Source organism: Rhyacophila brunnea, unplaced genomic scaffold (genome assembly GCF_057557595.1).
Source record: "Rhyacophila brunnea isolate RB1 unplaced genomic scaffold, BYU_Rbru_1.0 scaffold_20, whole genome shotgun sequence".
Classification (NCBI taxonomy): domain Eukaryota; kingdom Metazoa; phylum Arthropoda; class Insecta; order Trichoptera; family Rhyacophilidae; genus Rhyacophila; species Rhyacophila brunnea.
This window is the reverse complement of record NW_028232860.1, coordinates 1,015,120-1,041,116: the sequence shown is the minus strand read 5'-3', so window position 1 is coordinate 1,041,116 and position 25,997 is coordinate 1,015,120. Positions and strand designations below refer to the sequence as shown.

The 25,997-nt window shown below is 35.9% G+C and overlaps 1 protein-coding gene across 1 annotated transcript in view; it reads right to left on the bottom strand.

Annotated features, from left to right (window-relative positions):
• Rat1 (5'-3' exoribonuclease 2 Rat1) overlaps nt 1-25,997 on the bottom strand; it is a 97,304-nt gene that overhangs the window by 49,343 nt on the left and 21,964 nt on the right. Inside the window, exons 12-15 of the mRNA XM_085948452.1 lie at nt 25,747-25,903; nt 24,406-24,601; nt 23,924-24,120; nt 23,148-23,270 (exon numbers count right to left, since the gene is read on the bottom strand). Coding sequence (XP_085804578.1) covers nt 23,148-23,270; nt 23,924-24,120; nt 24,406-24,601; nt 25,747-25,903 — 673 coding nt within the window. The remainder of the gene's footprint in view (nt 1-23,147; nt 23,271-23,923; nt 24,121-24,405; nt 24,602-25,746; nt 25,904-25,997) is intronic.

Here is a 25,997-nt window from a genome sequence, read left to right as displayed (position 1 = left end):
GGTAAATGGAAATTCTTGGTGGTATTGGCTTGTGTCTCTGATAATTATCTTAAGAATCGAGAGCATCCGTTGTGTGTTCTCCCAAGGTGCAGAAGTAACCTGCCATTGGTAATGCCAATTGGGAGGGCAATAACTCAGTTCAACCAAATCACTTCCGATATTGACATACTCCACCTGCGTGAGGATGAATATAATAGGTGGACACTGTTTTATAAATTCTTAATAGTTACAAGATAAAAAGAACTTTTTATAAACAACGTTTTTAAATTTTCTGTTGAACCATATAAACTTGACTTGACTAGCTTAAACGATCAAAAAAATTGTACTTGACATGTCATATTGATTTCCATAGTAAGGCACGTATATATGACTATTTTAGTTGCTAGGACCCCAGACAAAAAACTTTTCATACAAAACAAAATTAACTGAAAATGAATTCAATTCTACTTAAATATGGCTAAAAGTATTTAAAAAATGCATTGACATCGTGTTCTGATATATTCTAAAAGTTTCAAATGTCTAGCTAGTCGGGAAGTTAGTTAAAAATCGATTGCAAGATTTGTACCGGACAAAGAACCACCGGACAAATAAGAATACGAGCTAAGAAAAACGTTGTAAAATAGGGTCTGCTTCGCTCATTCAGTGTAGTTCCTTGTATATTTTTATATTTATATTTTTTTGTATTTACACTTTTCTACTGTTTTATTAAAATTAATATTAATAACACGATGGCCGCGCGGGTTAAACGTCGGCCTATATAGCGTCGTGGGTCCCAGGTTCGAATCCTGGGTCTGACGAGTACACATATTGTTTTTCAATGTATGTATGAGTCAGAGTATGGACCTAATACGTTGAGCAAGTGGCTGACATCCATTTCTCGTAAAAACAAAATTTGTTAATACAAACTTCCACTCTGTGGAGGCCCATATGATCATATTAGGATCAGATATGGTTGAATAATAATAAATATTAATATTTGTCTTCTAAATGAACGACTTAAATTAATAATTTGCAATGTTAACTAAATGTAAAAAAAAAATGAAAATTGAATTAAAATAAAATAAAACTTTGATAATATCGACGAACGATTTAGCGACCAGCACCGTTCGGATTTAGCACTAGAAGTGACCACACTTTTGAAATGGAAATGTGAAAATTCGCAGAGGGCAATAAGGGGTGGGGGGCGAGATTCGGACGGCCAAGATAATTGAATACGTCCGGAGCAAAAGTTTGCTTTGATTTCGCCCCGAGGTTTTGTGTGAGCACAGACCGGACATGAAAGAAAGAAAGAAAGCCAATTAAACAAAGAAATCGAGAGGACATTATTTTAAAATGCAGAATTTCAGTAGGTACCTACCACATTTGCTCTTGTAGGTATATCCTGTTGTTAACAATATTATATAATATATGACATATCTATGTAATTTAATTTATATGTTTTATGGAGACAGCGCCTACATATATATTAGGTATATGAAAGTAATTTTTCATTGCAGATTTATTTGTATTAAGTACACAGTTTTGCTCTGTCTTGTCAGCAGTGCACTGGAATAAAAATACTGTATAAACATTTTCTTTTACTGAAATCAGAGCTTTCGAACACGCTAGCTTGCATTTTTTTGAGTTTTTAAACGAATTGTTTCCTATAAGTTTGACCTAGATGGGCCTACTAAAATCAAATTTGACGCTTATTTATGCGTCAATTACATTGAGCTAATTTACGAGCTGCTTGTTGGCGAATTTACAATCTGCCTGTAAGGTCGCCCAGTGTCATCATCGAACAAGCTAACAAGCAGATTGTAAACACTCTACCGAGAAAAGTTGAAAGCCGATCAACTTTACACGCTACACGCCGGCGTGTGGGCCTACTGCGTATGAGCAGTAGAGCGCAGTAGCAACCTCCCGGTAAAAAAACGAAATACGTTCTGTCAAAATAGTCGCTGGCTTGTGGCTTCTCAGTGAATGGAAAGTTTTGTATGTCATCATCACAATCGCAGTAGCTGAATTGCCAGCTATTAAATTCGCCAACAAACAGCTTGTAAAGTAGCTCAATGTAATTGACGCATTTGTAGAACAATCAATAAAAACACAAATATCAGTATATCATAACAAAACTTCAAGTCACAATCTACCGGATCAGTGCATAAGGGCTTGCGCAGACAGAGAGCGGTCGGAGTTCTGCGTTCAACTGACCGTTGACCGCTAGCGTTCAGGGACAGCAGACAGGTGGCGGTCAACAATATGCGTTCTATTTGTATACAAACGTTGTAGTGACACAGGCGCTGCATAATGCGAGACCGCTATATTCCGACTGCGAGTGGAAGTGAGAAAGCACCGCTGCTGCGTACTCACTCCCCCGTGTGGTTTCGCTCTATGTTGTTTGACTGCTCAAATTCCATTCAAATTTTTATTTACTTTCGCATGTCAATACAAAGCTTCGATGAATTATATAATTTGATTACATTTGACTTTGACTTGTAAACTAAATATAATCTAGGTACTAAAATTACTGCTGTAATCAATGCATTTTATCAAACCGGATATTTAAAAACTTAATATCGATGATTTTAAACGAAGTGACATATAAACTTATTTGTTTGTGTACCTACCTCTATCTATAATATTTGACATTTCGATTCTAACCCTTTAATTTTACCCATAACCTCACATGTCAAATTTATTCTATTATTGAACTATGAAAACTATAAATCTCGCCAAATTATCAAGTATTTATGCACGTAAATCAATCAAGTGTTGATTTAAAAACAATATGTTAGTATTAAAAACGATTTATATAATTTGCGTCACTTAAATCAAGTATCAATCTTCTCTATATCGATTCATTTTTCTGATCCAGACATTGCAACGGTTGAGAGGTACGGAGTTCTTTGTAATTGCGGGAATAGAACTCTAGAACGCTAGCGTTCCAATTGACCGGCGCGGTCTGACCGCCGGCTGTGTGCCCATACAGTATGAAGTCCATACAGTACAAAGAACGCCGAACTCCGAACGCGGAACGCAGACCGCCTGACCGCTCCCTGTCTGCGCAAGCCCTAAATATATTATATTATATGTCTACCAATTTCACCATACTAACGATGTTCTAGAATCGCCATTAATACGAATCAATGCATATTCATCCACCCATGTGTAATCCAAACCCAAAATGAAAAGGATACATAGCTCAAAAAGTGATTGTTAGTTTCTTAGAGGAATAGAATTAGCTTGGAGAGATCTTCATCCAGAGATATTTTAATAATTCGCTCCAGAAAAATATAACAACGTTAAACGGATATCCGACATGTTTAAAGGGTTCCGGATCCGGTTCGGAGTTCATAAAATTCTAAATCAAAGGTTCCAGTCCGAAGATAATGAATGGGTTCTCGAGGTTCCAGCGTTTGGTTCCGGTTCCAATTTAAGCTCTGGAATATATACCCCGATATCACTGAATAATTTCGACATCCGTTTCCGGGATGTTTCCCTCAGGTGCGTCGGGGGTTCTTCCTCACGTCCGGAGGGAAAGGGAGGGATTTTGACAGGATGTGCGCGTGACAACAGCACAATGGCGGCCAATTAGCCCGGCGGCGGGGTCGACAGTCGGCACCCGCGCCGAGCCCTGCTACCCCGGTGCCCGCACACATTCGGGACAGTAGGGAAATCATTTCCAACCCGGAAGGAACTCATTTCTATTATATTGCGATTGAAATAATCGTGTCAATTACATACGTACTCGTGCAACACCTCCTTATATTTCAAGCTATCATGGTAATTTCAATAAATAAATGATTTTTATAGAAAATAATTTCGATAACGTGGTAGTATTTCCATTTGATGTTCTAACAGTATTGTAATATAGTATAATGATTGTAATAATGTCAATTACGTACTCATAAAATACCTCCTCACATTTCATGCAACTCTGGTACTTATATTAATTTAATACAGAAAAGATTTTGCCTACGTATTTTTCATTAGAGCAATATAATAATTAATTTTGTGTCCGGAAATTTGTTCGTATGCAGTTCGCCGTATCACACTTCACCGTGAAATGTTGTATCGAAAATATTGGTCGTATATTAACGGCCGTCCAACTTTTTTGGGTCGTATAGTACTGAGATAAAATTCATGTCTAAATAAAACACGGTTCTTGTCGGTTTACAGGAAAAGCCAGCGGCAAACAAATTTTGAAAATAGCCGATAATATACTGGAGTATTTGTTAGGTTAGGTTAGGTTTTCATTCTTAAAGTAATAATATTGTCTGCAATGCTCCACGACCAATGCGTATTTTTTTCATCTCGGTGCTATAGAGATGATCGGGGAATGGGACAACTGGAGCACTGTCGTAGATACGTATACAGAACGTAGACGAGGAATTTTAATCAGTTTCTATCTACCACTTAGTAGTTTTATTTCATTTTACTCTTAACATAATGTTTTTAATATTGCGGATTGAGAATTACCATTCCTAAGGCTTTATATAAAATAAAAAACTCTTTTTTCGCTGGAGTTTAAACATATGCACGATTAAATCATTATTTACGTGTGCATATTTAAATTCTCACCAACTATTAAATCATAATAAATAATAATTTAAATATAAATAATATTAAATATTCTTTTTAAAAGTACATGTAAGTATCTAACGTCTATTTAATTTCGAATTGCGTGGCGTCCAGTTGTCCTGGCGCCAAATCGTCCTAGACCCGATGACCGTATAGTATACGGTCATCTCTTTGCGATAAGAAAGCTCACGGCGAACTGTGCTTCGGTGAAATGTACCTAATACCTACGTACAATTTACATCTAATTAATTAATCTATTAATTTGAATACCTTCTAACATTTTATGCTCTCCTAATTTAGTATCTATTTTATAGTTGAAAGACATGATGGTAAGAAATTTAAAAAAATCACTACATACTTATGTTAACATACTGTGGTATGGAGAGGTGCATGCAGTTCATAAAGCGTAAGGACAAAACACGGAATAACAGAATGAAAAAGGTAACAAACAAGGGTATTCGTGTTGTAAAGTTTGCTAAAAAAACTCAAATAAAAATCGCCTAGATATATCGACAACCGCTGGATAAATCTAGTCGACTGATGGTAACCAAGGAGTTTAAAATGTCGGAAACATAGAGCATATATTATAGGCGACTGGATCGACGAAATAGTGTGGAAACGCAACACATAGAACCGATAGGGGTGGGATCAGCTTTCAGAAGCCTTCATGCAGCAAAGGCCAGATCCAGGGTGATAATTAATATTCGATAAATTTTTGTTTAGTACCTAGTGCCAGAGAAGAAATAGCATATTGTTGCGTTCCCTATTGAAATTCCAGTTTATCATCTTTAGCGGCGCCAAGATAGACGTCGTCCAGTTGTAGAGATGGCGACGGCAAATCGTTCTATTTGCCCTAGTTATAATTCAAAATATTTGGCCAAAACTGAGAGGTTTATTAATCTTCATTCACATAAGTATTTAACCGCAATTAATTCTGATTTAGACCAACGGTCTCCAACTGGTGGTCCGTGAGAGAATTTTGGTGGTCCGCAGAACCAAGAATCCAACGGCTTGTTTTACACACTGATTATCCTTCTGTTACTTGTAATTAATCTTTCATGCACCTCCATGTCGACGTAGAATTCATATTAATTTAATAATTTTATTGATTCTTTTTTAATAAAAAGAAATTTAAAATGTTTTTAGCATTTTTCGTAATGAATATCTGTGTTAATACCCAAGTTTATTTATTATAATTCTTTTATCATTATATTGACATATCGAAATTTTAACAAATGTGGAAAAAATAATGGGATTCAAGATTTTGAGTTTAGTGGTATAGAGTATAGACGTTGGATCTGGTGTTGTAGGTTGTAGGATCCAACATCTATTATTTGCATGTTGAAGGTTGCTTCGTGTGTGTGATAATATAATGTTCGGGGGCGCAATTGAAATGAGACACAGAATTGATATGGATTGTTTTATATTGTCATAAAAACATTTAAGATTTACGCGGCACTAAAATAAGACTGTCACATTGTTTTCATAATTTGTTACATAAGGTTACACTATGATTTTGAATTTGATATCGAAACTTCATGCGGAGTTGCTCGCATGATTGGCTGTACTGTTAGAGGCCGGATTTGCAACTGAATTGTTGACTCATTTCATTATTATTGTCTATGGTCGATCAATGACCATATACAACTTGACATTTGTAGAGTTAAAATATAAAACCTCTACAGTGGTCCGCGAGGTCCAAAAGGTTGGGGACCGCTGGAATTATATAGGAGGCTCGTAGCATCATTGGTTAATGCATAGATTGGCGCGACACCAATGGTTATAAGGGTTAAAATCCCGTCCAGTTCTGAGGAGGTGTTTTCAAGTTATGTATGTTCAATTATTTTATTGGTGTTTAGGTATCAGGCGAACATTATAATGTTATTGTGTCAGAGGTAGTGTTAGGCCTCGGGCGTCGACGTTTCGTTCATCGCTCACCCGCTCTTTGTGTGCACCCATTGTGCGTCGACACCCTCTGTTGTCCTGTCCTCCCAGTATTCCCCGCTCCGGGTCGTCCCATTGTGCCCCGTTCCCGGGCGAATTTTCCGGAAGATAAACGCTAAGTATTGTGTCGGTGCGTAAGGCGTTTGCTATTGTTCACATAACGTGGCAGCTACACGGTGAAATATGTTCTCAATTCCTTCTACATTAATAATATATTGGCCAAAGATTTTAAACGTTTCTATAAATCGCACACTGAAATTCGACTCGTCATCAACATAGCCATAAATCATAACATTCATAACTGCCAACAGCAATTAATAGCAATTACAAATAACAACGAATATAACAAGAAAGTAGAAAAGACAGCATGTGCTTATGTAAATATTAAAGAAACATGGCAATATATACAATTATAAATTTAACCTATTTAACACGTCCACAAACATTATATAGTTAATAAAAAATAAATCAACCTTTAAGTTGCCATCATATAAGTTAATCGCACGATATACAGCATCATGAAACATAACATCTGTCCTGCGACGAGGTATCTTGAAGACCGTAGAGTTACGAGTGATATTGGTGGGAACATGAAAATTAATATTTGCCAGTTTATATACCTAAATGCCGCCTATCGCGAGTCATGGTACGAGTGGGAAAATGTATTGAATAAACAAATATAATGTTTTCATGGTTTTCTTATGTTTTAATGATTTTCACACACTTTATGGAAAATACACATCTTCTCTCCGGACGATGCAACCGCATTGTCTACTTCGTGGAAAACCGCCACTGTCCGATATTGGTACGAATCCGCGTACATGGAGCCAGCCTAACAATCGAAAAAGTTAAGGGATGGATTATTTGATTAAGGGGGTGCACGGCACAACAATGCAGCCTCTTTCGAGCATCTAAACTGAACTGCAATGATGGCGCGCCAAACTAAACTACCCTTTGAACAACTATTTATATTGTCACGCCTGGGGATGTTGAATCCAGAGAGGGTTAGTGGAAGGTTTGCCGGTGTTATGTTTGACATCGGCGGATGTAAACGATGCAAAACGGGGTGTGAAAATTCTAGATTCTTATTGTCTTGAAACAACATAGTATACACCTGCTATACCTACGTCTAAGTTTGAAAGTGATAGTATCGGTTAGAAGTTTGGAAAACAGTGATTTTCTTTGACGCAAATGACGTCAGTAAATTTAAAAAGGGGTCTTCAAACTGTTCAAACCATCCATAAAATTAATAAATCTAATCATACCAAGAAATTGCGTATTTCTCTAAATTATTTTTATTTTAAATAATATTTTACAGAACAAACGCTTAACTATTAATCAACAATGACAAACGTTCTGTTGGAGTAGGCAGATCATGGGTACATATATAATTTTCGCAATTTCTGCCTTGGTTAGCTGTCTCTTAGTAACCCATGATCTGCCTACTCCAACAGAACGTTTGTCATTGTTGATTAATAGTTAAGCGTTTGTTCTGTAAAATATTATTTAAAATAAAAATAATTTAGAGAAATACGCAATTTCTTGGGTTCCATGACAAAACAGAACAGTGACAAAACAGAACAACGATAAATATAACTATGACCTTTCAGGAAAAATATTAATTTAATATTGAAATTGTGCTATCTCTATTATGTTGATAGATTTTTAATAGCACAGATTTTCAATACCCCATAATAAATCAAATTATATACCTAATTTCTGCATTCCTAATCGCTAGAAAGCCTCAAATAAACAGGACTTTGCCGGCAAGCTTAGGATATCTCATCTTAATCAATATAATATGTTCAAAATGATTGGGTGACTAGGTACAACGAAATAATGACCTAACCTAACCTAACCTAAATAGATTTCACATAAATTAATGTTTCATTTTTCCCCTGGCTGTTCTGTTTTGTCATCTTCTGTTTTGTTTTGTCCGGGCACCATGTACCTACCTACATCTTTGATATTAGATTCCGTGGACATCTTTCTCGTCCGGCCTCATGAATGTAAATTGCAATAGGTATATTGTAACATAACTGTAAGTAGGTACGTTCTATTTAAGTTTTAATAATTCATTTGCAGATGTACTGCTGTAGTATACGGTGATTAGTAAAAATGAGTGTTTACGCCAGTGCACCGCTAGCTGTGCACCGCGAAAAAATGATAAAAGCAGAAAAATCCCCGAAATAGTGAAAACCGAAAAAGTCTTTTGCCAAATAAATTATGAAATCCGACGAAATATCCAATGTGATTTAGATTTTGCCGAATTGACCTGTTTAATTTGTAATAAAAGTTATGTAGAGTCTCCGTCACGTAACCTTGCCATTTGGAATAGATGTTTTTGAATGAAAATGTGAATAAACCAATCGAGTGCTTGGAATTTACTAATACAATTATACGGCGTACGTATGTAAACCAATCAAGTGTCCGGCTTTTACTAATACATTTATACGATTGCGTATAAACACACATCTTTGTCACTGTGTACAATATATATACACAAATCTTTGTCACTGTGTACAATAGCAAGGTTACGTGGAGGAGAGTCTACGCATATTTTTCTTTGTTTTCTGACCGTTTGATTTTGGTGCACCTCAGTTTTTTCTTATGATCAAAAGTGCACCGTGACTTCAAAAAGGTTAATAACCACTGGTTTACGCGAATAAACAATGTCTGTATTTTTTTTACCATATCCGATCCTCAGAAGATCACAGAGACCAGTGAAGGTTTGTATCGACAGATTTTTTATTTTTTACGAGAATTGGCTGTTAACCACTTGCTCACTCTGTTAGGTACTCTGACTCAAAATTCGAAAGGACCCGACATTATAAGCCGAGGCGTCCGCCACTCGGCCATCGTGGGCGAGAGATTTTATACAAAATAAAAATAATGAATCGTTCGATTGCACGGATTGATTTAGAATATTAAAATTCGATTTTCTATTATAGGAGGACTCAAAATCAATATGATTGCCCGGTTGCAATCACTACATAACATTTCATGGTTACGTGTAAATTGTACGTAAAACATTTCACCGTGGCACAGTTCGCCGTGAGCTTTCTTATCGGAAAAAGATGACGGTATACCTACCTACTATACGGTTTCCAATTTTATTAGATTCAATATGAACATTAATTCAATTTTCATAGCTCATTTTGGCAAAATTTATGAATTCAAGAATGAAAACCTAACTTAACCCAACTTAAAAAATAATCGAGTATATCGGCTATTTTCAAAATTTGTTTGCTGCTGGCTTCCTGTAAAGTATAAACCGACAAGCACCGTATTTTATTTAAACATGGATTTTCTGTCAGTAGATACTGTACGACCGAAAGAGGTTGGACGGCCTTTAATATACGGCGATATATTGATCATTGGAACGCTAATACGCTGGATCGATGAAATGATAAAGTTCTGCGGAAGTACGTAGCAGCGCAACGCACAAGACCGAGAGAAGTGGAGGCAGCTTGAAGAGACCTTCATCCAGCAATGGATAGATCCAGGCTGAAGATGATGATGATATTTCCGATACAACATTTCACGGTTAACTGTGATACGGCGAACTGCATACGTACAAATTTCGAGACACGAACATTTCATAATTAAAACCGTTATCAAAATTTTATGTATTTGCTAATAGAAAGTATTTTCTATATGTTATTTGAAGTCATTTTTAAATGTTTTTAGATGGGACAGTTAATGAATTACACATTTTTTTAAATTACACCTACTAAGATTATTACATCTCCCGAATTTAAAAACGTTTGCCGTTTAAAACAGGTAAGTGACAAACTAACTTTATAAATTACCACCAAATAAATTAGGGCTGAATTCCGTGAAAGGAGAAATATCTCGAGCAGACATGGCCCATTTCGTAATACGGGACAGTTTTAAAGAGAGCTCTCTAGTTTTAAAGTGTCGCTCTGATAGTCTCTACACAGCCGGTATTACATATAAAGAGAATGGAATAAAAGTATTCCAATAATGCAAGTTTTGCGCCACTGTGGAAAGTACTCAGAATTTTTATCTGACTCAAACGATCGGGTAGAGCAGGGGCGGGCAAACTTTTTGGATGGAGGGCCAAATTCAAGAATTCAAAATGAGCGGCGGGCCGCAAGTAAAATACCATTTTTAGATATACACTATTTATTATCACGAAAAATAAACATTACAAAAAAATTAATGAGAAGAATGAAAGTGTTGTACTTACATTTTTTCAAATTCAGGTGTTAATTTTGTGGTTGATATTTTCAAAACTGCTTGTAAATGGGCATCGGAGATATTTGATCGTAAAGAATTTTTATTGAGATTCATGATCGAAAATGTTTGTTCACATATATAGGTTGATCCAAAAACAACGAACATTTTTCTTGCATAATCTTTAAGTTGTTCGAATTTGTCTGAATTAAGGGCATTGTAAAATTTGGATATGCCTATCTTCACGACGATGCAATTCTCTTAAATCAGTGTCACACTGCAGACCAATAATCTCAAGTTGTAGCTCTGTCAGTACACTATCAATATCTATTGAAAATGGATCGCGTACTGTTGCTAAACTTGTCTCAATTTTTCGGAAGTCACCAAATCATTGTAAAAAATCGTCATTCAGAGCTTTAATAATTTTACCATAATTCTTCAAATTTATATTCTGGTATATTCAGCAACTTCAAAGTTGGAAAGTGGTCCACGTTCTTATTCGATATTTGTCGAAGGAACAACTTGAGTTTTAATTGAAATCCATTCAAACTCTTCACCATATCGTGGGCATATATTTTTTTCCTTGCAACGCAGAGTTAAAAGTATTTAAATGTGTCACGATGTTCAACATAGAAAAGAGTGGTTACATAGTGTGAGACGAGACGCAAGGAAGACGTACTGAGATAATACATTAACGAAACAACAAATTCTTCAAATTTTAATCTATCGTCAATATTTTTTAAAAAAATATAAAAAAAGTTATTCGTAATCAGAAGTACAATTAATGATGGCGGGCCGCAAAAAAATACCCGGCGGGCCACATGCGGCCCGCGGGCCGCAGTTTGCCCTCCCCTGGGGTAGAGGAAAAAAAACAATGCGCACTGTGGGTATTTAAATAGTGGGTTAATAATTATTGGCCCCTTGGAAAAAATAGCCTTATTGCGATAACTGTAAATCAGTTCAAATGATCAGCAAAATCATTTTTTAATCTGGACAATAATAATTATTGGTAGCACAGAACGCAAGTCGTGGGGTAAGTGGGTTTTGAACTGTTTAGTCGTGTGAGTGTGCTAAGTAGACTCTAGGTACATTAAGAATTACCTAAACTCACACTCACGCAGGTGGAACACATCAATATCAAAATATAGGATATTAGCTCTGAAACAACCGACGATCCCTATGTATACGATAGTTACCCGGGGACACTGTTTAATCTAGATAATCCTTTTGAAAGATAAAAAACATAAATAAATATATTTTTTAAGTAATATCTGAGGTGTTTTCAAATTATGTATGTTCAATACCTATATGGAATGTTACATTCTCAAAATCTTGTGAATTATTCATTGAATAAAAGAAATGGTATATTAAAAATGGTTAGCAAGTTCAAGTAGACGTTATAACTAAAATATTTGGCGAGAGCCTGGAGTCGGTTAGTAATTAAGGTAATTAATATTCATTGATTTAATACACAAAAACCGATAGTCAATAATAGCGCAATTTGATAGGAGGCTCGTAGCATAATTGGTACATGCGCAGTTGGCGCGATACCAGTGGTTATACGGGTTCAAATATGATTTTTTCTAGCGGGTATATATCTGAGGTGTTTTCAAGTTATGTATGTTTAATAATGGATCTATTGAGGACATGACTTCATTTAAAGACTGTTCAAACCAGTTAAATAATACGTATAATTGACAATAACATATTTCACATTGAAACTTCTCGGTTACCATTGCACTTGTATTCCTTCAGTTCTCAGCTCAAATATTAGAAAACGTAGAATTAAAATTAACATCAGACATGCTGTGGCAAAATGTAAATAATTTCACTAAGTGATAATTTTGCCTCGGCCAATTAAACGCGGGGCAGAACTATAGCAACGCCCTCGCGGCGCGAATAATTGAATTAATTTCATAGGCACAACATGTTGTTAAGTTTACCCTCGCATTAAAACGCGACCTCTCCCATTCTAACAGGCGCGCATAAACAGGAAAGGGCGGGAGAATAAACTCGATTCAATTATTCGATAATCGAAATTGCCAAAATAGAGCCGCGGGCACGGTCAAACTGGCCCACCCGCTGCGCTGCTCTGCTACCCTAATACTTTTTTTCACAAAGTCGTGACTTTTGATCATTGAGGGTGAAAATTTATCTATTACATGGTGACCACGTTATGGAAGAATCCTAATGAAACTTGAAGAGACTCTCGAAGATGGACAATCGTGTATATTTGTCGGTAAAAGCATAATTTGCAATAAGAAGTTAACAACAAACAAAAACTTTCATATTATATTATTCATATGAGTTTTTACAATATGTAGGAACCGAGCGGTTACACGTCAGGCTTATAATGCAGTAGGTTTCGGGTTTGTATTGGACAAACAAGAAAAAAAATGTGCTGGACAAACAAGAATACGAGCTAATAAAAACGTGGTAATAAGTGAAGCCGAACAATACGGTACTAATTAGATTACTACTACTACTAGTACTAATACTACTACTAGTACTAGTACTAATACTAGTACTAATAGATTTACTTGAACCAATAGTTTGCATCTTCTTCAACTATCGCGATAATAACTGTTTACACGTAAATCTCGCCAATTTCATTCTTCAAGAGTAAGCGAGACGCGATGCTGTCATTTTATGGTTCTATTTGACTTGTCAAAAAGATCGGTTAACCTCAAAGTGAGTATCTGCGCGATGTAGTTCGTTTCTTTTCCGGCAGGTTCGCCACTATCGTTCTAATGCTCAGGCGCGCAGATATCGAACAAATCCCAACTGTCGCGTGAAAATTCAGAAGCTTCCGAACTTTTTTGAGTCGTGCATGCAATATTATTATATCAGCGCTCGAAATGGAAAAGTTCACGAACCGGAGCGCTCGACAATTTTCTGAAGATATTACATAGTTAACAAATTGTATGTGTACCTACTTCATAAAAATAAATGTGTTACATTTTCTATTACATGGCCTATCTAGCTCAGACGGTCAAAATATTTTTTCCACGAGACGGAGCGATAATTTCATCGATGTCACGAACTGGAACGGCGCTCCGGTGCGTTCCGGTCCATTTCGAGCCCTGATTATACCTATATAAGGTATATTCAACGCTTTGAACACGAAACGAAACATGTTCGACTTGAATTCTAATGGATTCAAGCTCTGTACTATTCCATTTAAGTCGTTTTTTGCGACCCGGGTTTCGCCTTTCGGCATCTTCAGGCGCTATGTACACTCACCAAAGGTAAGCACACACTGACAACGAACACTCTTAACTCTACCTTATATAGTAAATCAATACAATAAAGTAGGTAAAAATTCCATTACCAACCTATCTAGTCAGAGATCACAAAAATACAATAAACAAATTAGGTTAATTAGGTTTTTTACTGACACTTCAAATATTCATAATAAAAGATGCCGAAAGGCAAAACCCGGGTCGCAAAAAACGACTTAAATGGAATAGTACAGAGCTTGAATCCATTAGAATTTAAATTCAAATTTCATCAAGTACCTTCGGTCGATAGTATTAATATTATGTTCGACTTGTATCGGAACTAAATTATTCACATTACAATGCGACACAGAACTCGTCAATCGTTTTATAGATAGACAACCAAATACATCATCAACCGTTGAATGTAATATTGTAATAGAAAAAAGTTGCAAGATTCTAGATATAATCTAGACTAGACTAGACTAAGCCAAAACTATTTTCAGCCAAACTTGTCGTTCTCTGGAAATCAGTTGAAACAATAATGACGACATAATATACCAAGGTACTTACTTACCTACAATCCTAACAAATCCAGCACCTATTGCAAATTTCATACAACAAATAATAGTATTTCCCTATTGTCACGTTCAAGTATCTAGCTAATTAATCGACTACATATTCTAGCCGTTTTCATAATTATATTGTATTGTTGTATAGAATACGCCATGATAATAATTACAATGGTTTTCTAGAACTTTTCACTACCAAGAGCTGTCTACACGGGTGTAAAACCCGTTACAAGCAATGTAGGTAACAAGTGACAACAGACAAAAAAAACTTGACACTCGAAATATGCGCATTGATCCAAAACAGTGCTTTTCATATAATAAAATAAGTACCAGCGTTTCTCAAAAAATCGGGATAGCTGCGTATTAATGGCATTAAGTACATTTTTAGCCTACATACTTTCAGACTTGAACCGCTTGAAATCAGCGGAACGACTCGGTGACCAGATAATCCAACCGGACAACCTGTACGTATGCAGTTAGCCGTATCACACTTCACCGTGAAATGATGTCTCGGAAATGTATTATGACTGTATATTAAAGACCGTCCAGCCTCTTTGGGTCGTATGTACAGACATAAAATTAATGTCTAAATAAAACACGGTTCTTGTCGGTTTACACTTTACAGGAAGCCAGCAGCAAACAAATTATGAAAATAGCCGATATACTGGATTATTTGTTAGGTTAGGTTAGGTTATCATTCTTGAATTCATGAATTTTGCCAAAATCAGCTATGAAAATTGAATTAATGTTCATATTGAATCTAATAAAACTGGAGCCGTATATAGTATACGGTCATTTCTTAGCTCACGCATGTTGTAACTACATCATCATCATCATCAGCCGGGGTCAATCCACTGTTGGATGAAGGCCTCCCCAAGCTTCTTCCAATTCTCTCGGTCCTATGTCGTTTGCTGCCACGTATTTCCGCCGAACTTTACCAGTTCGTCAATCCAGCGGCTTTTAGGGCGACCCTGTGGCCGTTTCGTGCCCCTTCGGCCGTCCTTTCGGCGAGCAATGTGCCCCGCCCATCTCCATTCCAGCTGTTTGGCAACGTCTATTAGGTACTATAACTACATATCATGCCAATAACGCGTAACGTAAAAAGTGGTAAAGCAAAGCACATAACGCCTAATATAGTGATAACATAAAGTAACATAACAAGATAAACATCCAAATTTGCTATATTACTTACAGTTTTGCCTCTTAAACAATTCGAAAGTGACATTTTAAAGCTGAATTCAACACACGTCATGCAACATGCTTGACAGCTTAGAGGCAAGATGCAGGGAATTACTAAAATGGCTGCATCATTTTTGCTAAAATAACTACAGATATGGGAATTTCGCAGTCGATGAGCAGTATTTTTGTTCTTTTTAGTAAATCAAAAAGTCATTTTCGTCGTATATGTCAGACACGGGGTATTGACATTAGAAAATCGATGTGTAATCAACAAATCTTTCTTACTGTGGGATGATAGTGGTTATCGGACGAAAAAGTTTGACAAGCCTTTTCAGGCGCCAGGCAATCAGAACGCAGAACTAATTAATAGGTACCTAATTACTATTTGTTCCGAGCTCCCGGCGAATGACTGTATGCATACGATATATATAGAATCTATATATCTACATCATTGTAGATATTAGATAAGTAGGTACCTCGTATGAATTTAGCACCCGGGAGTCGAGTGGAGTGGGGTTGGCTCACGGCACGGCATGTTTCCCTGTTAATTGATCGCATTGTAACGAGTGACAGGCGCACAAAGGGCCGCAGAGGTTGAGAGGCCGCCCGCGGGGGGAGGGGGCGCGTGTCTGCGTAATATTATTTATTTATTTATCCGCGAGAGGGCGCGGACTGTTAACTTTTGCCATTTCGGCGGGAAAATTTACTAAAAAAGATGTCGAAAAGGACACGTCATTAACTTATATAAGTACATAATTTTCACAATCAGTCACTTCGGAGTCTTCTTATTATTTAAGCTACCAATCCATCCATGAGACATGCGAATCAATCACGAAAAAAAATACAAGGTGGCAGTGCCAACTGTCAACATTCTTGAATGTGGCTTAGTTCTTAAAATATATTTTGGTTGACCACCACCACCACCACCAGACACCATACTTCTCTATACCTTTTCATCAATCTGTCACACATTAAGAGGCCATCCATAGACTGAAATCGTATGCCCTTTAGAACCTTGTGCCATACTAAACTTATGATTTCTGTTCATGAAAATATATTTTCACTAAGTTTGCAAGTGTAAGTGTGTGGTATAAACATAAACAGATACGATCAAATGCTTATAATACTTATAGGTACCGTGTGAAAGTAAGTATGGCACACGGTTCAAAACTACATGCGGTTTCAGTGTAAGGATGGCCTGTAATTTTATTACTATGCTAGTCCTGCACTGTAAGCATTCACGACCCGATTAAAATTAACGATTCCTTTATTTGCTTCAGTTAATTTTTCAAATTTAAAATTTGCGTTCACTCTCACCTTACAACTTTTTAATAGATCTTCTACCTGTTTCGCTCTCTCCTACACAATAACACACCTATTAAGTTTTCTCTCATGTGTTAAAAATAAATCAAGAAAAATATACATATATGGTAGTAAGATTGTAGATGGCCGTCAGTCGTTAACAAAATTTATTTATGAAGGTCAATCTTTAAAAACATTACTAAGACTAACGATTAAATTATCTGCAACCGGCTACGCTACCCATTAGTGTTACAAGCGTAAATTTTTTTTTCATACAATAAAGCATCGTTTAGATGAAAAATCACAAAAATTGCAAATAATAGTAGGTATTTACATCATACGAATAGTACATATAGCAAAACATCAAAAAAAGGCCGGTGTTGTTTCAATGCTGGTAAGACACGGGATATCTGATTTCACCTATGCCTATGAGTTCAAACGTTCTAAAAACTTTCTAGAATCACCATGATGGTTTCAATAAAATAATTATTAATTAAATTATAATTTTTCAAAGCATGAAAAAGATTTATCGGAAGGTTTTAGAAGACATTTTGACCATTTGGATAACTTTATTAGCTACTATAATTATTTTGTGCATATACCTATTACTTTTACACAGTGGAGAAGGGTGGAGGTAGGCTGTTATGATCCGATATAAATACATTAAACTTTATCAGGCGTACATATTTTTTTCATTAAACTAAGAAGGCAATTTGCAGATAGTGTTAGTTTTTAAAAATCAATTAAATCCTGCCTATATCAACCATAATAGTTTAGAGGCCGTATGTGTGAGATTCCCAAATTCTTTATAAGCTATTTAACCGATTTTCCATCATATAGCGTATAGCACTGTTTGTGACGTAAGCAATCTGACGTCACACGCCATTCAAAATGGCTGCTTCATCTGTCACTTTCAAATAATGTAATTTGAATAATGAATTCATAACAACAAACATTTGCTTGAGGCCCTTGTTCATTTTGTAGACTCTGTAAAACATTTGCGAACTTTAAAAACAGTTCCTAGTAGTGCTGTTTACAAAATATGTATAATTTTGATCCCTAGTCTATAATCTAGATAATAGGTAACTGATACAATGCCTGGTACCTATTTCGCTTACAAAGCACAATATTTATCATGGAGAGATAAGATGGATTTACGTAAGATTACGATAAAATATCTCCGCTAAACGACCGCAAAAATAGGTACCTACTGCTGTATCTGGCATTAAAATATGCAATTGGAAACATTCTGCATTCTTCAAAATATTATGGTACCTACCTACCTAGTTAATTATTGTAAGATAACTGTAATAAACAAGGCACAGCTCTGAAATACACTGGATATATCATTAGTGTCATACGGTGATTGATATAAATGATAATATTATACAGAGATCATTACATATTATTATCTAAATCCATTTGCATTTCTGTCATTTATTCTTATTCTGTTTTGACATCTCATAATTGAAGTGAAGTTAGTCATAATAATATGTATGTATTCAGTATTGCCACCAAATGGAAATGTTTACTGGCAATACTTTATCCTTTCGTACAGTAGAATTATAAAATAATTGTGATAAAATAACTGATAAATTATTAAAGTTTATAATAATTATTCATTTATAATTATTAAATTTATATGGTACCGTTCGCACACTTTCAGACACATTTACAATTTCAAAATTTTGAATTATTGATCAGGGAATGAAATTTTATAAGATTGCTATTATACGGACACCATGACACATGATGACGTCACATTCGTGACGTCACTAAACAACGAATTACGTTTGTACTCATGCATACAAACGTGCAGTATATAGCCAATAAGGTTTTTGGGAATCTCATGCATACGACTCTGGGCGTGCTTTGGGCGATTCGATAGAAATAGTGCACACTTTTTCAGTCATACTTATTTGTTTTCATTGAATTAAGAATACTTAATTCATTAAACCCTGCCTACACCAAACCATAAGAGATAAAAAATATTCATCTATCTATAAAATATCTATAACGGCATAATTTTAGATATTTTATAGATATACAAATATTTTTTGACTATTATCTAATAATGTCTTCGTTTACGTAGGGTTTAATTATTTTTAACCAAAGTAACCAATACTATCTGCATATTGTAGTCTTAGTTCAATGAAAACAAATATGTATGACTGATAAAGTTTAATGTGTACTATTTATGTCAGATCTTCATAGCCTACCTTCACCCTTCGCCAGTGCTTTTACATTTTCCTTGGCAGTGGTGTAAAAAAAATGATGATGGATTATGTACCAACTTAACAGCGAGAACTTTAAACAATCTTCTTCTGTTATTTTACATGAGGCACATCCTAAATTATAGATGCCAGCTTAAAGTTTCTAATAATGAACAAGAATATAGATATTTTTTCGTACATCCTCGGATGGGTTTTCCACTTGGTTTAAAATAAATTATTGAATCAGTGTTTCCACTCTTCTGTAAAAGTGTCAATTTTGTGGAATGCCATTTTGCCAACGATATGTGCGTAGGTACACAGCACACAAATACGTAGGGGAAAAAATAAATAATTTAGTGGGCACCTAAATAAAATATATCAACAATTTTATTCATTTCCCCTATTGTTAATCAAGCAATCAATCAGTCAACAGGAAGTGAAATCAAATATTGAGTTGACCCCACCTACTTCAGCTTGTCTCCCCCACTCTATTGGTTGTCACACCATAATTCAGGGTCGACATGCCGCTAGATGAAGGCTTCCCCATGCTCCTTCCAGTAACGAGCATATGTGTCGCTAAAGTTCAAAACCCGCTATAACACTTTTTCATTATTTTGAGAAAATCATTAAAAACTTTTTGAACTAAAAAGGCTTTTGAATGTTTACAAGTAGTGTTATAGCGGGAATTGATAAGACACATCGACTTTGTTTCATAAATAACAGTCAATAATAGCGGATTTTGAAAGAGACGATAAAATTTTCATGTAGAGATTTTCAAAACGAATCTATAGATATATAATATATCAAACTTATTTCAAAAGTGTTGCAACACTTAATGTGTGTTTCCACAAGGTTGTTGGCGTGGTTGAATTGATAGCAATAGAAAAATTAATATTCTGTATGTATTAATGCCCACCACAGAACAGATAATAAATAGAATTCCGATAGGCTATATTCAATACGCTACATTTTGATGCCTGATTTTGAATGTCTGTGACCTACGAAAATGAAACACGCATTATGCACATGCAATAGTGAGTGTAATACACTAAGATGAGCGTCAATGCATAAACCGAGAGCAGTTGTCAGTATTCGACGTATGACGTATTCTTGACACGTGTTTAAGTTTATCCCGAATTCTTCTTTATTCGAGATCGGTTACTTGCTACTACTTACCCGTTAGGTATTTCAGTTCCTATTATTTCTGAGTTCCCTGAGCTTGTAATGTCGTGGGTCCCAGGTACAAATCCTGGGTCCGGCAAATACACATATTGTTTTTCAATTTGTGTTTGGAGTCAGAGTATGGACCTAATAGGTTGAGAATGTGGCTAACATCCATTTCTCATAATAACAAAACCTGTTAATACAACCTCCACCAAGTGGAGGCCCATATGATCCTCTTAGGATCGAACATGGTGAAGTAGTAGTATTAATATTTTTTTTTATACAATACTGACTATACACAATATTTAAGAAATGTTTGAGTTAAGCTGCTGATCTGCTATGATATAATTATTAATCCTGACAACCAAATATAGTGGAACAACTTACTGCATACGAATTACATGGGGTAAATTTAATTATTGTTATTATTTCCGACTGCCCTTACGTGAAGCCTTTCATCGCTTGTTTGATTGATTGATTTGATTGCATCGTTTTCTCATTGCTATACATACTTATACCAAACTTTGAGCGTATGTGGTGTGTTTATAGTAATTAATACTATTAACAAGATGAAGCACGTAGATACATAAAATCAAACAAACTTCACATTTAGCATAAGGGTGGCGAAGTTTTCAATGCTAAGGCGTCAAAAACAATAAAAAACATTTCTAATAGTGGTTGGCATGCTACTTTAAAATTAGAAACAATATCCACCTAGCACTTTTCCCCCAGAAGATCGAGAGCTGTTTTTAGCACTTTCAAAGACCGATCACCATTTCAAAATTCTGTCTAAAATTCATATCAGGATGTTATTTTCCGTCCATAAAGTTTTTCTCTCCGAAATATTTGCCTGGTTGTCAGATTTAGCTTTCTTTTCTAATTTTGCCAGGTGCTAGATTTTGTTCTAACCTACATATTTTGAAAAATCGGGTCAGTGGCCTTTAAAATTCCAGGACATTCAGTTGGCAATCCTAAAAGCAATAGTCAATGGCCTTTAAATTCCTCTTTGCGTTGTGCGCTAGCTGAATTTCCATCACGCTCGTGTTGTTTTCCCGATTTTAACTATATTCTAGGTAATTAAATATAAAATATATTGGGAATAGTATTTTATGTAGGCATGGACGGATGTATTTCATTAAGGCTATACTTCAGCTGAGGCATGGTCTAAAAAGATTGTGACTAGGCTATGCGCGGATTGTGCAAATTACGCGAGCCGAACGAAATATAATTTGTCATAAAAATTCAACATGCGTCCTTTTAATGTTATGTTTATTATTATATTCGTAATAATAATAGTATATTCATTGACAAGTTTTCTTTTTCAAGGACATGTTTTGGACAAGGTTTTTTAGTCATCTTTACACAATTTACGAATATATTCCTCCAACGCCATCACAAAACAAATTGATGTGCTCACACTTCGACTGTCAGTCACCGATTGGTGACAACTGAAATATTTCGTTCCACATACTGTTGAAAATTATTTGCCGTTTCACTTATGTACGCTCTTAAGCAGTGTAAAAGTTACTTACTTTTAAAAAGTGGCTTCAGTGGTGATTATTATAAGCCTGCTTTCTTAATAAAAATAATTTTTAATTTCCTATTAACGTACCGTACCTATTTAAATGATAATTTCACTAATCTAAAAAAAATATAATTTGCCAACGACATTTTTGTAGGTACGTATGTACCATATATATTTTGATTGTGAAACGTAGCAAATCCACTAATACTATGTAATACGTAACGAGCTATACAAACACAATCAGACAAAACCAAAGGCTTCCAGCAATTTGGTACATTTTACGCATACACCACATATAAACGATTACACACGTATTGTAAAAGCACACAGACACATGGTCAAACTCTGAGGCTTTAGGTATGTAAGCCTAACATGTTTTGTATTATATTATATTATAAATATTTTCGGTTACATGTAAGTTGTACGTATGCAGTTCATCGTGGGACACTTATTCGTGCGCCGCACTACGTGAAACATGAGTTCGTATAACATTTTATCAAATAACGAGTTCTTCGTTGAACATTTCACCGTGGAATACATTTGTACGTATCTTACAAAATGCGGCGATAGTTTGCAAATAGTACTGTTCCAATTAGATTAACCCTAACCTAACCTAGTAAAGACATCTCATAACATTCGCCACGTGTTGTAGCATACGTACAAATATACTCCACGGTGAAATGTTCAACGAAGAACTCGTCATTTGATTAAATGTTACATGAACTCATGTTTCACGTACTGCGGCGCACAAATAAGTGTCCTGCGGTGAACTGTTTACGTACAAATTTCCGGATACGAATTTTTTCATGCTGGCTGTCAATAGAATTTTCTAGTCTGAGTTCGAACCGCGGTTGTGCATTATTTTTTTTTGTCTTTTTTCGTGAAATATCTATTATAAAAAGGCAAAATATAATATTTTTTTGTTCAGTAAAATATTTGCAATTTGTAGTCTTAGTTCAATGAAAACAAATACATATGACTCACAAAGTTTAGCATGCACTATTTATGTCGGATATTAACAGCCCCTTCCACCACCCTTCGCCACTGATATACACAAAACCTCTCTACACAAATCCCATAATAAAGGGCTTCCAGAGCATCCTCCTCACAGAGGATCCCAGCTATGAAGACTCTCATTAACTATGTCAAAATACTTGCATAGTACCTAGCAATGTTTTCAATTAGCATAATAATACACAACCTTGTGGACAATATCTCAGATGACGATTGGAAAAATGCTGAGTTTAAAATATATTGCATGACTCACCTCGGTGCGTTAGACTGTCTGGCGGCTGAACATTTCCATACGGCCTGTCCTGACGAGTGTGATGCCCCACCATCCTGTGCCCTGAATCGCCAAGATTTGCACGAGTATGTGACGGAGCCATACCTAATAAAAAAACATCAGAAAATAAGGTCAGTTATAAGATGATGTACAATTTTAAACATTTTCTCACCTACATCAGAGACTTTCGAAGTGTGAAAATTTTGAGTTTTGGTTATCATTTTGGCACTCATTGTACTCATTGTCAAACTATTCTCCTACTGTACAAAGAGCCTATTGCGTGACAAAAGGGAAAATACACGCCTCAGTTTAAAGTACGGCGATTTACATCTTCTTTTTCTCTCACTCCTGCAGCAGGTTGTGAGTGATACGACACAAATCAAATGATAAGACGAGGTCACATGCGCATCCTCATTTGAAAATGACTAAGGTAAGCTGGTTAAGGAAATAAAAATAGACGTGAGTAATGCTTCGCCTTCAAAATCTCAATGAAATTATATTGTATAACAACTGAATGTGAACGCTTGTAACATTGTCACGAATCAATTCCGATGGGCCTATGGTGCGATTGACTGGTCGATTGAAATCGATGCATTGGACATGCTTGCCATATTATATTAAAAGATTAATGGGGTAAAAGAAAATGTCGGGAAAGGTTTGCTGCCAATGAATTGACATACAAAAACATAAAGCGGAAGGAAATGGGAGAGGATAAATCCGGCAGTGAATGTAGTGCTGAAATGAATATACAAACTGACCAATGGTCGGTCTCCAGTTTCTGTTCTCCTGGTGTGACAGATCTCCAGGCTTTAAGACTCGCATGGGTTCCTTGGCCCCCTCTAACCTCACAGCGGGGAAGATGAAGTCGTCCGGGTAAATCGGGTCTTTGTACCGTGCACACAGGACTGTGTTTTCAGGTACGTATGGGAGTCCAGGCAATGGGCAGTTCACTTGGCTAAAACAATAAACAGTAATAATTTAACATAGGTTATGACCACCGAAAGACGTTATAAAAAGTCTTGTGGCTGTGGTCTTATGGCTACCAGTTCTACCACAATAATGGTATCGCGGAATCTGTATTATTATACTGTAATACCAAGAGCTCATCAAAAACTAGTCTCGTTATAATGGCATGGTTTCGAATCCCAACAGCAGTGATTTTTAAAAACAATATTCATCCGCACATTAGATGCAATAAATTTTTTAGTATTACAAACAAAATCTATAATTGGAGACTCACCCTCCTTCCATAATGCAATCATCAGCAGTCATGATGATTCCTCGCACACCCTCTGATGCATAAGGAACCTCCGTGTCTTCAGTCATGTGTTTTGATTTTCCACCTGATACCTCCAAATAAACTTGCTTGATTGCTGCGTATGACGGATTGTTATGGCCAACGTATATCCGATCCCAGCCGTGCGCATTTCGTTTTTCTACAAAAACATATTTATGTATCATTGCCATTTGAATAATAAGAGGAATCATCATCACCATTAGTATTTTCTAAGGGTCTGCACCATGCACTCTAGTATCCTTGTTGTCAGCGTCCAACCAATGATGTTTAGACTCACTAGACAACCTATAACCCTACACCTCACTCTCCAAGATGCCCCTGGGCGGCTGGACACTGTCCATTTTTGCTACATGGCCCGCCCGTTGGAGTCTACCAATTTTAACAAACATTAAGATACATTTTCCTTGGATGAGGTTGTACAATTCCAGGTAATGTACTCAAATATGCCTTTCGCATCGTTCTAAAGGCTTAATTACATCGGCAGATGCGCAGATCCAACCTGATCCAATGATTCACACAGGCCGTCGTGACCAATGTCTTTATACTATAAGCAATTACACACAACGATTCGATTGCGTTGGTCCTTGCTTTTGATTGGTTTAAAATAAACATAGTGTTGCTATCTATTATATAGATATTTTCTCAGCAATCTTTGCTTGAATCTTCGTGAACCATGGCAGACGGAAATAGGACTGGTTCCAATTTGCTCACGATCGTTCACGACCCTGGAAAACCATAGATAATAAATAGATTTTGACAAACGGGCCAGACCCAATCCGCCAATATAATTTGAGCATAATATGAGTCCTATAAGGTGTCAATTATTAAAAACTGATAAGTCCAAATTGTTCAATATCTAACAAAATACACTCTAATTTCACACAATATGCAATTATCTATCTATAGCCGGGGTGTCAATAAGGTCGATCGCCAAAAATATTTTATTTATTTATACATAATTTGGAAGTACATAGGTATAATGGTATTTTATTTATCATACTTATTTTTCAGAATTTGAGCAAGTACCGCTCCGCTTCCAAGATTTAAAAAATGTAGATGCCAGAAGTAATAGCAGGAAACCTTTCGACACTAATTCACATGGATATGTTGAAACTTGAAGAGGAAATAATTACGCAGCAAAATGATATTTACATTAAAGCCAGAGCTTTGGAAGATAAATTTTGGAAATATTTACCAGCAGATAAGTATTTAAATCTATTAAAATGTGCTGAAAATTTGTACATCTGTTTTGGAATAACACGTTAACAATAAAACTGTACTCACTCTCAGCCTGCGTCAGCTGTTTGTAATACGGTTCGAGAGCTTTGAACAGTCTCTTCTCCTCCACAAACGGAAGCAGGGCCACACCCTGCCAGGCGAACTTTTTACCATTCAAATCAATCTTGAAGTCTTCCGGGTAAAAGTCAATTACGGGAGATTTCTAAAAGAGAAAAAAACGATGAATTGAAACTAGAAATATTGCTGGAAATGATATAAAATTCAATATTTAGCAACTTCAAATAAATGAGTTCATT